The sequence below is a fragment of the Periplaneta americana genome, chromosome 7 (genome assembly GCF_040183065.1).
Source record: "Periplaneta americana isolate PAMFEO1 chromosome 7, P.americana_PAMFEO1_priV1, whole genome shotgun sequence".
NCBI classification, from domain to species: domain Eukaryota; kingdom Metazoa; phylum Arthropoda; class Insecta; order Blattodea; family Blattidae; genus Periplaneta; species Periplaneta americana.
This window is the reverse complement of record NC_091123.1, coordinates 53740793-53756966: the sequence shown is the minus strand read 5'-3', so window position 1 is coordinate 53756966 and position 16174 is coordinate 53740793. Positions and strand designations below refer to the sequence as shown.

The following is a 16174-nucleotide window of genomic DNA, read 5'->3' as shown; positions in this document are numbered from 1 at the left end:
TCAATGTTTTTTTTTAATTTATATATATTTTTTTATTTATTTATTCTGGTGTAGTTAAGGCCATTAGGCCTTCTCTTCCACATCGCCAGAAATACAAATAAAATAATAGAAAAATCAAACTATGAACAAAGTAAAACCCAACGAAAATATGATTCCTTTTCCTCTTTCTGATCAGTTTCAGAATCGAAACAATATGTACATATATAATTTAATTTATATTGGAAGATTTTTTTACCCCTTGACCGCTGTACACCCACTTATATCATACCCAGTTTTTTTTTTAAATATGACTTGGAAAACTATATCTCACAAATTCAGAACATATTATATTAATTCTTATTTTATACACAGAATACAGATACAATATAAACTTGCAATAAGTCATTTTTTTAACATAAAGACTAATATTCTGAGAGACGTATAGGCTTAACGGTATTTTAGAAATTAAGAGATTGTTATTTCCACAACGCATAACATACAGTACTACATTTGCAACGTGATTATACAGATGTATAAACTGGCATTGCCTAGCCACTTCCATTGTTTATGGAATAACAATTTCCAACAAAGCTTCTGATGTCAATAATTCTTAATGAAACCATAACAACATAATATTCTTTTTGGGATAAGAAACCAACTGGTAGACACTAAAATTTGCTCCGAGTTTTTATAATGGATCACGCATCGGAAAGTGATTCTGGGTCAGAGGAATCGATTCAGAGTGATAGTGGAAGTTCCACCAAGAGAGACGTCTCCCCAAAGAGGAACCGGTCAACCAGAAGCAGATCTTTTAGAAGCGGGAGTCCAAGGCCCGGTTGCAGTACGGACCCAGACACAGATTATGCAAGATCGTGCTGTTCCTCATCTCGCAGCGGACGTCGCCGACAAAAATGTTCCAAAAGAAAGTCACGTTCAAGTTCGAGCAATTCCTCACGTGGAAAGCGCGCTCAGAAATGTTCCAGAAGCAGAGAAAGATCTAGATCACGCTCGCGTAGAAGCTCGGGAAGGTGCAGGAGGCATACTGGGAAATACGGGCAGAATATAAACCCTTTCTTCAACTTCTTGTCGGCTCTCAAAAAAGACCTGGAAATCTCGAACTCAGTGCAGCTCGCGCAGGAGGGCTCAAAGCGATGGAGAGCCATGAGCTGTGAGCAGAAGCAGCAGTATATTGATGCCGCCTGCCGATCTCAAAAGAAGTACCGCAAGAAGTACTCCGAGAAGCGCAAGAAGTATCCCTACTGCAGGAAGTAAATTATTTCAAACTTAATGGCAATCTCAAATTTGCGTTTATCTCGTATTAACACTCAATTTTTTAAGTGTTGATCAAAAATTGTAATTTGTGTTACTTATTCAATTTTAAACAGAGATGTAGAACATACTTGTTCATTGTAAACATATACATACGTAAATTATAGCCGAACTGAGTTTTAACACTTGATTCTTTTTTTCAAACATATTATAATTCACGAATGTGATCCCAAAGCTCACTCAGACTATTTGGCCATTTTTATTATTTATATCTGCAGATGAATAGATAAAATAAATATTACGTAATGAAGGATGGTAGTAGGGCAAATATTTGCGATAGATAAAGTGGGATACAGTGAAGAGTGTAACGTGTAGTGTTAATTGGGATAGGGAAACTAAAATGCACGTAGGAAGTAATGAATAGTGATAAGTAGACTTCGTTGAATTGCCACAAGCAGCATGCAATCAAGTTGCCGATGTACGGTAGTATAGAGGAGGTGAGCCACCTCCCGGACTCGTAGTAGCAGCAGTTCATGTTAAGAGTTGTGACCTGTCCAAATAGATAGAGCAGCTACAGCTAATGTATACCTATGTAAGCACTTGTTTTTGCATTACTGTGGTTGGAATAGTCAAAGTTCAGCATTTGTTCAGTGCAGACAAGAATTCAATCAAACATACTACAATGAGAATGTTGCTGTTCCAAATAATTTCCCCTGGCATACCCTTACCCCCGCAGCTAGTCTTGACCCGTTGGGGAACGTGGTTGGAAGCAGTTAATTATTATGCAGAACATTACGGCAAAATAATGGAGGTAATTGATGCATTGGATAGTACAGACAGTTCCGCTGTTGCAGCTGTAAAATCGTTGCTTTCTGAACAGCTGTTGGAAGATATTCTGTTCATTGATTAAATTTTAAGAGTTATATCTCACTATAAAATAATTGTGTATTTACATGTTTAGACACTTCCTACTTCAATGATCATTCATTATATTTCTTGAATGCAGGATGCAGGTTTTATTGTAACCGTAGTATACTGCTCAGTGTTTACATAGAGGCATACTCCATCCGTTGCACGCCCCCTTCTCATACAGTCTATACAGCGTGCACAGTAAACCTTGCGAATCTCGTGGCAATTCCACGAAGTCTAGTGATAAGTATAATAGTAAATACATATAGAATGATAAAGTGGAACTGGAAATAAAGAGTGAGAAGTAATTAGAGAAATTTTACAATTTTAAGTAATAAATTATAGATATCAGAGGAAAAAAGAATGGTAATGAAGAAAACATTGCGATGGCAAATGTAAGATTGAATTAATAATTGAAGAAGGATTGAAAAAAGTAGATGGCATTTAGAAAGGGCGAATATTAATGTTAATTCATAAATAGCGAGTAACCAAAGAGTGAAAGATAAATATTAGGGAAATAGTAGTTTAATGTACCTTCCGCATAGCAACAAAACGGCAGGAATATGTAAATAGTGAGTCATTTTGTGACCTATGTACAGGAATGTGGAGGTACACCATATCGGATACTGATGTCGTTGACAATACGCCCTTCTGGCATGATGCCCTCGATATCATATCATAGGCCTATAGATGATTTTGTTTGAGACCTCTAACATTATATCTTAAGCTTGTTCATTATAATAATACATTCTTCTCTTAACTTGACTGAGCACATTGGGAATTAAATCAATGACTTTCCCAAAATACATTACCAAACATTTCACGTAAAACAATTCTTTTCTCGAAAAGGAAGCAAAAACAACAAAATTGTATTAAACTTTTTTGATTGAAATAACCCAAAGAATAATCCCTTGAAATTAATGCCATTACTTATGGTTCACTCTGCATATGTCATGAGGGGCCAATTGCAATCAATTTTTACTTGTGGGGACATTTAGAAGCAATTATGTGTTCAACACCTCTTGAGACCCTTCAAATTGTTCACCAGCGTGTTGAAGATTTTCAGCATATACAAGAGACTTCTAGAATAGGAGAGACACTAAGACAGTCCATGTTGTGGTATTAAAAAGAATGTATTAGAAGTCATGGTGGATATTTTGAGCACTATTTGTAGAATTACGTATGGACTTTGTAAACAAAGGTGTGAAATTGGAGTTGTAATAAGAATGTATGAACTGAAAAGTACCAATAAACGAAAGATAAAACAAAATAACTACGTATTTACAGAAACTTTTTTGCTTATTTTAGATCCTTTTACCCATTCCCCAAAGGTTTCCCACATATTAGTTAACATTCCCAAACTCATTTTATATTTCTTGATATATTATACAGAATGTAAACGATATAAACTACCAAAATTATACAGGCTGTACATCTCGGTCTACGAAACATGATTAAACTTTTATTTTTATTCTATTTTTTTTTATTTTAATTCCTAAAATATCATGTTTTAGGATTGATAGTAATCAAATATTTACTGTTCGAGTAAATGTGAACATCATTTCCAATGACTTTCCATCCAACCACAATAGAGAGACAACAGAGTACCCTGATTTGTAAACAAGGATATCAGCACAGCTGCAATGTACGTGACAGGCCAAAGTAAATAATGACGGTCTAGAGACAATAGGCTACTAATTATTATTATTATTATTATTATTATTATTATTATTATAACAATATTGTGTCTGCTGATATTAACATTGATTTTTTTGATAGCGGATACAGTGGATAATTTGAAACTGTTGTTATAAATTCTACCTCGGCTGTTAGATATACGATATGAAAAAACAACCTTAAAACTAAACCTATGACTCTGTGAATTACTTTTCAAATGTAAGTTAGAACTAAACGGTAGAATTACCGAACACGATGTTTAAGTACCGTAGAAGAGGGTAAAATCGATCAAAATTTAGCAATTTTTTTTATGATAATGAGGTTATGCAATGGAGCGAAGTTCGTCAGAAAATAGCATTTTGTCGTCATATCCTTCACTTATGATAGCACGTTACAAGAAGTGAATTATAATCTATCAAAGACTGATTATTTTTATTTGACTTTTGATCGAAGTTACCTGCTTAAGTAGGGTAAAGTCGATCACCATTGAATTTTTAGTTTAAGATCTATTTTAAAATATTGCGGAGTAAAGTCGATCACTGTTTATGTTTTTAAAAAACAAATTAAGTGTATTATATATATTTAATTGTTATAAGGGGCGTAAAAAATATAAGAATCTACAATATATGCCTATAGGATTATATAGTGTAGCTTTTGTTACTGTGATCATACAATTCGATACAATTAGGCCAATAGGTCTCCACTGTAAAACGTGACTATGACTGCCAACTTATAAAACATAATAACACATTTTAATACTTCACATACCAACAAAGATTTAAGAATTCAAAATTTACATTGAAATACCACACTTCAATTATAATCCAAAATGTTATTCAATATTGCTTAGGTTTATGTCAGATGTTCTTTGAAATCTTCTCCTCCTAATGTCACTTTAGAAACTACGTTGTTCCCATCGTCAGGTACAGAGGGGTATACAAAATACGTTCCTTTGGCAGTGCTTCTCTTACGCAAGGAATTCATATAATTTCGTCTTCCTCTTTCCCCACTATCTCATCAATATAAGCTATACTATGACAATTTTCTGTTTATGAGTGTTAGTTGGAGGTATTTCTGTGAATAATTTATTCTTCCTCCTGGTCCTATCTGCTTCGAGAAGGTCGATGGCATGATCGACTGAACTCTACAAAGATACAAGTTTTCTTAAAATAATAAGTTTCAATACTTACATTTACGAAATGCAAAACTATTATTTCAGGATACAATCTCAACGAAAAGTACTTACGTATACTTCCTATCTCCTTTCACTGCTGTCGATAATTTAGAGTTTGTAAGACTTTGTTTTCGTTTAAGAGAAAAAATTGAGAATAACAATTTTCACTTCAACGGTAATTATAATGCGTTCTCATTATTGGCATGCGTTGGCTTTTTGTTGTCACTGTCGCTTACATTTGCAATGTCAGGCAATGAAGTCAGCATAGCAAAATTGTAACAAGTAACTGAAATAATATATAATTTTCAATAAAAATCTCAAATGATCGATTATACCCCCACTGATTGACTTTACCCTCTTCTGCGTTATAAGGCATACAAAACAGGAAGAGAGTCAGGCCATATGAATGATATAACATGGAAAAATAAATGATTAGAGAAGGATGCTAAAAAAAATACTTAGAGCAATTATTTGTGCTGATACAGTAAAGACATAACAGATACTAGAAACGAACGAAATGAACATATTGAAAAAATGAGTAGCCTATGTCTAGAATAGATTGACAAGAAATGATGACATAAAACAACTGTACATAAAGGATATTGTTGATTGGGTGTAGAGAAGAAGATTTGAATGGAATTAACATGTATCACGCATGGTATTGGATAGAGGTGTATGTGTAATATGTGGTAACCTTCCAGTGAAAAGTAGAAGGGCTCTGGAGCACCGAAAAAGAAATGGGAAGACTCCGGATTGCTAGATACAACAGGCTTTGACCCTAATGTGAAAATAAGATTTTTGGAAAGTTTTACCTTCATTGTATAAGTGATTGAAAATTGAGTACTTAAAATTTGTCAAAATCTTCACAGCAGTATGCAATAATATTCATTACCTGTGGTAGAGGTTTTGGTTGCTGTAGATGCAGTGCCCTTATTTCGACAATAGCTGGCACGTTCGGTCGGGTGTACAGAGATAAGGAGTCGAGAGTCAGTATCAGCAAACTCACATTCTTCTCAATATCCCCGATGTAGGGCATGGAGTCTCCAAACTGCTGCCTTGCAATGGCGTCATGGCTTGGTAGCACAGTACCATGCCACAACCATCTGAACCATATAGAATACCACACACTGGAAACTTTTTCCCAAAATGTTTTGTGATCAGTATGTGGAAGAATTACATTAGGTATATAAGCTGGATTTGTGGGATTCCCAATAGAATCATGGCCAGTGTCGTAGGTGCCAGTTGAAGAGATCCCAACCAAAGGACATGATAGAAAGTAACTATATCCATATGCGCATGGTGTTGAATGCCATTCTACAATCACCAAATCAAAACTCTGCTCCAAGAGTATTTTCTGAAGCTGTTCATTCTTGTATATAACTGTACACATATCTTCAGTAACTCTGAGAACTTGTAAAGTCAGTACCTTCTGATATGTGTCATAATCTTTGTTTGTAGCAAAACTGAACTTCTTTAACCAATAAACATATGTATCGGATGTGTCTATTTCGGTATAGTTCTCTAGACTTGAATCTCGTATGGGGTCGGATGTGACCGCAACTACATGATGTCCACGAGAATGTAATTCTTTCATCACTGCTCGGAAAACAACTTGATGACTGATTGAAGGCATTGGGAACACTCCCAAAATTCGTGCCGCATTAGTTGATGTGAAACAGATTACCAACTTGAGAAATACGTGGTAAGTCTTCATAATGTTTTTTGTCGACGACACTGAAACTAGTAAAACAAGGTATTTGTTACTTGTTTAAGCCTTTTAAAATAGTATAGTATTCAAAATGAAACACAAAAGAATAGAAATAACACTGCTATTGTTGAGAGATAATTGATGCGTTGGGCCAAATAACTGTCTATGTTACAATTTTTCAAAATCAAATTTTTAATGGAATAGTGCTTTATATAGTCTTACACAGCTGTCACAAAAATTATTTTTCAATATCTCTATCAGAGGCGCTGGAAACAACGGTCTATGTCACTAGTCACTTCTAACGTATCCAACTGATACATCGTATCGGGAGTTATTGCACGGGAGTTTGTTCTCTTTACGAATGCTGGATACTTGAACTCTATGTATCAGATTTCGGTTGATGTATTACGTAAAATGGGCGACTGCAAGAGAATAACGATTTCTACGGTAGCTATTTACCTGAGAAATAAATTTAAAAGAAATGGATCCAGACAAATTAATATTAATAAGTGGAAAGATGTGTCACGAAAGTCGCTGGTCTTGAGTATACAACAAGGAGGACGAAGTAGCAAGTTAGTGCGAAAGATCCCCCAAGTAATGTAAGATCCTGTCTATTATTTATGCAATATTTTATTAATTGCATTTTAATTTACACTTTACGGAGTGTTAATTGGTCTAGGGTATGTTGTATTTTGCCACTATAGTTTATCTTAGAATTTTACCAAGGTATTTCGTTTCAGCAACAGATTTGTGGAAATTCTTGTAAGGAGATGTGCTCACACCTTGTTCTTGATGTCAGACAGGAGTTGTTTAAATTGTATTACTTTTACAGTCAGTATTTAAAAAACTGTGATTGTTGTCTTCATTATTAATAATATTTATACTTAAGGGGAGATTAAAGACTGAAGGGGTGTAATTTTCACATTTACATTGAAACTTCAATAACTTGGGACACACTTGAGCCACTGTAACGAAATTTTGCAGAGATATTCTAGACATATGTGTGCATATACGGTGTAAATATGAAGCAGATTGGAAGTGTAGTTTCGATGATATTGAAATTTTCATTTTGTAATTAAAAATAATTTATCTTAAAAATATAGTAATTTTTATGCGCCATTTTCTCATAAAATAACATAGAACATTGATTCAAACTTTGCACACTCCAAAAATGACTTATAAGAAGGCAATTAACGAACAGGCAAGTATTATAGAACTGTCATACCAATAAAAAAATTTTTTACAACTTATAAGAATTTAATATTCTTAAATTTCATACTTTTTTCAATGCATAATTAGTCAATGTTATGCAATCAATAGTCCCACATATGTAATTCTTCGTCAATTTCTGTAATATATTAAGGTAAATGTATGTGCAAAGTTTCATTCATTTTGGTTAAGTAGTTTCTGAGAAATTCGTTCATAAATGTGAAAAAATTTAGTTTTCAGAAAGACTAATTTAAAAATAATTATTACAAGAAAACCTATTTTGCACCATTTTGTGTACCTTAAAACATTCCTGGAGCATAGTGGTTCTGTCCCTCCTCAGTTTCTTCTTCTCTCTTCCTCTTTTCGTTCCTCTTCTTCACTCTGGCTTCTTTTGTGATATTACTTGCTTCGACTTCCGCTTTCTGGACACGTTGCTTGTCGATCTTCAACAATGCTGTCCTCATGTTCCTCCCACATCCAACGTCGATATTTTCCATTACATTCACTCTGCTTATTGCCACTTCATTGATTGAAAGCACAGCATCCCTTACTCCAATCTTCAAGGTATCTAACCCCACAAAAACTGTTTTAGGCACACGGGTCCAAATTAAATTATTAAAACTCTCATTTGCATTCTGTGTGCGCCCATGCAAACACTTCTTCAGTAAATTTTCATCACTCAAGTCCCTAAAAATCGGTTTCATCAGGTTCATTACAGTTTCTGGCAGAGAATGCTTATGTTCATAAACCTCACCAGACACTTCGGCTCTTCGATATCTGCACCATGAATCAGCAGCCGCTGGACACAGACCATGTTGTGGTGTTTCATCGGTGGAGAGCTTGTGAAAGTAGGTGGCCCAGACTGCTTTCCTCATGGAACTAAGGTCATGACAATTATTACGGATTGCCAGTCCATAATATCGCTGGATGTTATCAATTTGAGTGCCTGTCAGTCGACCTTTCCCTGACAGTGCCTTGCCATCTGAAATCTTCTTTCCTTTCCACTCATTCACAAGCCTCCGTAGTCTTGCTCCCATTCTCTTTTGTATATGCCCTATGCATTCTGCCTTCTCTATTTTTATGTCACCATAGGGCTTGGCTTCATTCACAGCAAGGTGAGCCTTGGAGTCACCATTCCCAAGGAATTCAACATATCGTGCACTACGTGCATGCTCAGATCTGCAAAATATATCTACTGCTCCCTTAGCTTCCATCCCTCCACTAGGGCCAGCGTAGTTAGTTAGCATGGCATATGTGGGCACCTACTTTCAATTTACACCTAGAGCAATATTTGGTGAGGCATTCGACATCTATCACTTTACCTGTGACTACTGATGTGGCTGTCACTACACCGCTAAGTGATGTATGTCCTCTTCGTTGCCAGGTACCATCAACAGCAACAGCAATGTCTGTGGAACCATTAATTTCCACAGTTTCTTTAGTAGCACTCATCATCGATGCTGTACTAATTTCTTTTATAGCCCTGTTGAGCATGCTAATGTAATTTTGAAAAATTGCAGGTGGAGGTGGTAGATCTAAGACTGCACAGAGTGTTTTAGCAGCTTCTAGTCCCTTTCCTATGCACCTCATACCATACACTAATTTGACATTTATACCATAAAATGAATGCCTTGTAAATTTTGAGGTTCTCTTAGAGACATTCAAGTTACAATGTTTACATTTCAAAATAAGTTTCGATGCTAGTCCACGCCTATTTTCAAGATCTTCAGTTATATACACACAATCTACACTGTCACAATATTTACATTTTACATTCTCTTGAACGAGATTTGAAATAATATCTAAATTTACAATGATATTATTAAATTTCTCACTGTTATTATCTGCTGCATCACTTTCTATATTATTTAAATAACTAAGCTTCTTCTTAGAAGAACTTGGTTCATGGTTAAAATTTAGGTTAGTCCTAGGAGAACAGTTCTGTACAGTTTCATTGTTATGTACAGACTGTTTTCTTGTATGCATGTTACCAGTGAACTTCCTCTTCTTAAAAACACTCGTACTTCGTCCCATCTTCTCAAATCACACTCACAATAAAAAAACAGACCAAGAAAAACTCCGTAACAACAAGATCACGTTATGTATACACGAGGAAAACATAAACAAAACAAAGTTTACGTAGATTCTTTTCCACTTATTTTCGATATATCGAAGACAGGGTCGGGAACAATGAAATTGAAATATTCTCTCACATTGATACATCACTTTTATATCACGTTATTCAACGAATTATCCAATGATACAAACGAAAACGAATCCAGTGGGCGTGGCAGACCATTTTTAAATGTCAATCTAAGGGCGTAACTAACGTCAGAATCATATATAACTATATATCTTTTTATTCGCAATGAAATGTAGAATTTTTTAAACCAATAATAAAAAATAGTCATTTTTGGCGATTTCGGTCTTAAATCTCCCCTGATGTCAGACAGGAGTTGTTTAAATTGTATTACTTTTACAGTCAGTATTTAAAAAACTGTGATTGTTGTCTTCATTATTAGTAATATTTATAATTAACAGATAAACCTTCTGCTGCGATGGATACTGAATATTCGGGACAGGGGTTCAAATTCCATCCCCAAACAATTTCTCAACTACAATATTTAATTTTCTTTATTCATTTGTTATTGTTAGAATTTTCATTAATTTGTGTCCCTACATCTCAATACTGCAGTTATTTTCTAATAATAGTGTCATTCCTTGATCAATATTGTATGTTTATTCATAATATGACATTGAGTGTAACTTTAATAAATTACATGGTGTTAATGCATATTAATATATAGCATTTAAAAATAAATATTATAACAATTTTTTCATAATTTATTGATTTTGCATATTTCATAATATTCTGATTGTATAAAACTGTTTATTGTCTGTATTCCCCAGTAGTGTATCTGTGGAGTTAAAAATGTTACAAACTTCTATGACTGGTCGTCAGTATTCGCTGAAATGGGTGGAGTACATGGAGCGTAAGGAAATATGTTCCGTTGTACACAAGGGATAGAGAGACAGCATACCCGCCAGCAGCCACGAATGCACACTAGGACAGTGTCTTGTCTGCGGGTAAGACACGCTAACCCGAAAATGCAGTGTTCTGATGATTGCTGTTCTATGATGTGTAATATGACTTCCAGTAACATACAATGGTATACTTCGCTTAGTGTACAAAACATATTGATGGAATAATGGTCTATGTTGCCCGTCCGATAGTAAATTTATGAGTAGAATTACGATATAACATATTTGTTCCTTCTGCACAGTTAGGAAATTATAACATAGACCTTATTCGGCCCAACGCTTCAATTACTGTTGACATTTAAGTAAGCTAGGAATCATCCTGTCATTTTATTTCTATTCCATTTCGGAACGTATCGTCAAACGGAGTTTTTCCTCTGATATTTCTTCGCCTTATTTGTGTCAATTCGTTCAATGTTTTCGTGTACACATATGGGATGATCGATATTTGTGTACATTAATGTGGTACTCAGCATTCTACACTGCAAGAGAAATAAATAATTTCATAATATAAACTGTAGTGTCCACACCTGTGGAGTAACGGTTAGCGCGTCTGGCCGCAAAACCAGGTGGCCCGGGTTCGATTCCCGGTCGGGACAAGTTACCTGGTTGAGGTTTTTTCCGGGGTTTTCCCTCAACCCAATATGAGCAAATGCTGTGTAACTTTCGGTACTGGACCCCGGACTCATTTCACCGGCATTATCACCTTCATCTCATTTAGACGTTAAATAACCTAAGCTGTTGATAAAGCGTCGTAAAATAACCTACTAAAATAAAAAAATAAACTGTAGCCGGAAACGTTTTTGTTTCGAGATATGACAACATTGCTTGACTGTCGTAGTAGGGATCTGCAAAAGTCATCAAGTAGCATTGGGACCAGAGGAGACACGCTACACGCTGCTCAAGCAACTGGTGTGAGAGACCGTCGTCTAGAACAAAGGCAGAGTCATATCCCTGCAGACGGATTGGACGTAACGCACCTGTTCAATGGCCGACGCTTTCGCCCGACTGATAACATGTGGCTTTTGTTGCGAGGTCACATGAAATTTACTGTGTAGGCCTACTCCAAATGTCACGCAATCCGCGAACACCTGTTGATTGTAGTTGTTGATGCTAGAAGTAGGATTCGGTATACTCCAAACATCTTCAAATGTGCACAGTCATGACGCAAGAGGGCTCGATTGTGCTGTGAATGTTCTGATGGGCACTTCCAAAATATCCTGTGAAGTGCACTGTGCTACTATCTGTGCAAATTACAAACCGTGTGGAATATCAAGTTGTCTTTGTTGTTCTGTCATTATGGCCGTAAAGCAGAGACTCGGGCTCTTTCATTTGTTTCTTTTGCAGTGTAGTATAATTTATAACCACTTTAATGTGTATAATTACCGATCACTCTGTATGCAATCCATTTCTAACTTCGTCTAATAAAATATCATGTCTGAAGATCTTTTGTCCACATTTCTTCCGTTCAGCACCATAATATGAAGTAATTTAGTCAAATATGAATTACCCACTTTACAGTTTACCCAACAGAACGAGCCCTCTGATAATGTATGTTCTAGAGCAGTGGTTCCGAAAGTTTGGGTATCTACCTTCCGGGGGAATCGTGTAAAAAGCTGAGGTAATCACGAGATTATTTACAAAATAAAAGAACATATATTAACATATCGTCAGCTTAGAGTGTGAACCTGCTAACCGCCAAAAAGAAAATTTTACAAGGGAAGCAAAAAACTGTTTTAAATGAACTCTGACACTTTAGGATCAAATCCAAAGTACAGGTACAAATCCCACCTGTACTTTGGATTGGTCCAAAGTTTCAGACTTAATTTAAAATTAGTTTTTTATTTCCCTTGTAAAATTTTCTTTTTGGCGGTTACCAGGTTTACAGTCTAAACCAAAGATATATTTGTGTTGTATTTAGGAACATAAACAACGCTCAACCCAAAAATAAAAATAATATTTCAGTAAAAAAAATGCGAAAAATGTGCATGTTTTTGAGAATGTAACATCTAAATCTGAACTATAGGGTAAACATTGGTAATTTCGTGGCAGTGGTTATTTCGTGATACTTTTTCTTTGCTCTTTTGTGAACTCACCAATGGTGTTACGAGATCCAAATTTCCGCCAAGGGATTGCATATGTTGTCCAGTTTCCAGAAATATACAGCTAAGCTTTGTGTGACTATTGTAGTTGCTTCAGTGAGCTTTTATGTTTGGAGAGAGCAAGTTTGCGTCGACTTCTCAGGCGTACAAATTTTGTGGATGTTTGTAATTACATTACAGGCTTATTACTAAAGGTAAGCATATGATATTTGGTACAAAGGTTTATTGTATCTTCATGAAATTTTAAGAAATATTTTTGGAATTTTAGATACAGCTGTAGTCGCCATATAGGCTTAGCTTTACTGATAGAAATCTTAGCTGTTTGAGGCGAAATTTTGTTGAGAATTAAGTGTTACAATTTTTAAAACAGTATAAAATGTATTACAATAGGAATTTTAGAAATCTGAAGACAAGATGTGATAACAAAAAAGAAAACGGAGACGCAATGGGTTCAGTGTAGTTTCTGATTGATTTGTTATCATGCAAGTGTCAATGATAAGTGCTAGATGACTTACTTGCAAGAATTATGAAGGAAGATGGAACATGACTCCACCATTTTGGACCGGAGACAGAGGCAGACAATGGAGTGGCATCATGCAAATTCACCAAAGAAATAGAAATTCAAAAGTACATCTTCGGCAGAAAACGTTATGGCTACTGTGTTTTTCGATTCAGAAGGACTCTTGCTTGTGGACATCGTGCCACACGGAACCACCATTAATTCTGACGGGTATGTTGCAACTCTCAAGAAACTTCAAATTAGACTTAGTCGTGTTCGACGACATAAGGAGAAGCAGGATGTTCTGCTATTGCACGACAACGCACAGCCATATGTCAGTCACAAGACCACAGACCAGACCAGAAAATTCGGAAAGACAACACTGAAACATTCGCCTTACAGTCCTGAACTGGCACCGTGCGATTACCATCTCTTTGGTAAACTGAAGGATCCCTTCGCGGAGCGAGGTTAGAAGATGACTCCCTTGTGCACGCTGCTGAAGAGTGGCTCAGACGTGTTGGTCCAGACTTTTACCGTGCTGGTCTACAGGCCCTCGTTCCTAGGTTACGTAAGGCAGTTGAAAGAGACTGGGATTATGTGGAAAAGTGACATTTTGTTCCTTAAGGATGCATCTACATTCTGTGAAAATAGCAAAGCTGTGGGATAAAAATATAATTTTTAAGCAAACGTTATGCATTACTTTTGGAGTTACCCTAGTACTAATATAGGCTATAGTAAAGTCCGTAATAAAAGTGTTCACCCTTTCAGGGCAAAGAAGATCCCTTTTAAATTTCAATTTTTCTTTGATTTCATTCTTATTATGTGTTGATATGTATTTCTATGTTTTCTTGCTATGAATATTAGACGGAATTACTATGTTTGAAGTCTTGTAACAATAAATGAGAATTTCATTTGACTTCAATGAATTTTTCCACAATTCTTCTACCTCTCACGAAATTATCAATGCAATATCACGAAATAACCAACCTTTCAGCTTAAGTTGTAAAAGTGGTTTTTGGCACATATTCAAGAACGTATCCAATCTTTTATGTCTCCAGATTTGTACAGCAAAATATCGTCTTTGAGATGAAAAAATCGGAATAAGGATATATTTACACATTTGCATTTTAAATTAGTTTTCATGAAATTATCACGAAATTACCCATGTTTACCCTATATTCGATACACACAGTTATATCATTTTAAATTTGAATGAGGTTTCTAGCTTTTATTTTGATGGAAAACATAGATTAGAAACATTTTTGCATAAATAAGAATTTACAAATGCTATAAAAATTTGATAACTTATTTTGCAAGCTTGGGTTAGTCTTATATCCTACTTTCTCTGCGAAAAAAATTATAGTTTCTATTTTTCATCAGTAGGTACTGTCCGTCCGAGTGGTTATGTCGCAGGTTCATCGAAACGGAGAAATCTTGTGACAGTTACTTACATATTGAGGACCTTTTCTTTAAATTATTTTAAATAGTTTTATAATATTGCTTATAATTTCTAATTTGTACAGGAAATATTTTCGGGAAAGAGCCTAACAGACTTTGCAGAGGGCCAGCAGAAACGGGTACGGAATCCGGGGTGCGACAAACTACTCGAGCAGAGAGCACACACACACAGATATATATATATATATATATATATATATATATATATATATATATATATATTGTTCTGCCGAAGGTCAGGTCTTTCACTGCATCTTCTTGTCTCGCTTGAATTACGACGATTTTCTTCATAAATTAATATCATATGATACTCCTAAACTGTGAATGACATTGTAAGTTGTTATTGTTAACAATAATAGCTCTTTCAGGTTTTTCAATGTTTAATGGTTATATATATATATATATATATATATATATATATATATATATATATATATCACAGAATAAATGAGGCGTTCAGAGTTAAAGTGGATCAAGTCTCAAATTTTCATAAATTGAGTTTAATTCATTTTCTGATTATCTAAAGTTGGATCTTTTCCCAGCAGTAACGGATCGAGTCTTAATTCCAAGCATTCGCCGGTAGGTGACACCAGTCACTTTTGGCTCAGATTATTTGTTCACGATGTTCTGAAGCATAGTGGATCAAGTCACCAAAGCGTTGCATCAGTTAACATCACAATTGTTTATATTTTATAAATCTAGAATTTGAGAATGGAGCAATAAAATTATTGCTAGTGAAATTAGGTAATCCACTATAGCAAGTTAACTTTAAGTCCTGTTATCTCAAAACTATGTTTCATGGACTTGATCCACTTTAGCTCTGAACGCCTCAAATATTTAAATTATCTAGTTATTATTATTACTACTGTTATTATTATTATTATTATTATTATTATTATTATTATTATTATTATTTCTTACCAGTGTTTATTATTGTCACACTAACATTACTTATCCAAATTTCATTATTTACTTTCATGTTGTTTTATGGTCTAGATATTAATGTAATAAGTATGTAACCAATTGTATTCAATTAGAATTACTGGCCTCAGCTCTGCCACATTAAATAAATAACTAAATAAATAAATAAATAATAATAATAATTATTATTATTATTATTATTATTATTGTTATTATTATGATTATTATTA

General features: G+C 34.8%; 1 protein-coding gene across 1 annotated transcript in view; it reads right to left on the bottom strand.

Moving 5' to 3' along the window:
- LOC138703097 (UDP-glycosyltransferase UGT5-like) overlaps positions 1–16174 on the bottom strand; it is a 30339-nt gene that overhangs the window by 13501 nt on the left and 664 nt on the right. Inside the window, exon 2 of the mRNA XM_069830682.1 lies at positions 5901–6748. Within this exon, the coding sequence (XP_069686783.1) occupies positions 5901–6722 (822 nt within the window). The 5' untranslated portion in view covers positions 6723–6748. The remainder of the gene's footprint in view (positions 1–5900; positions 6749–16174) is intronic.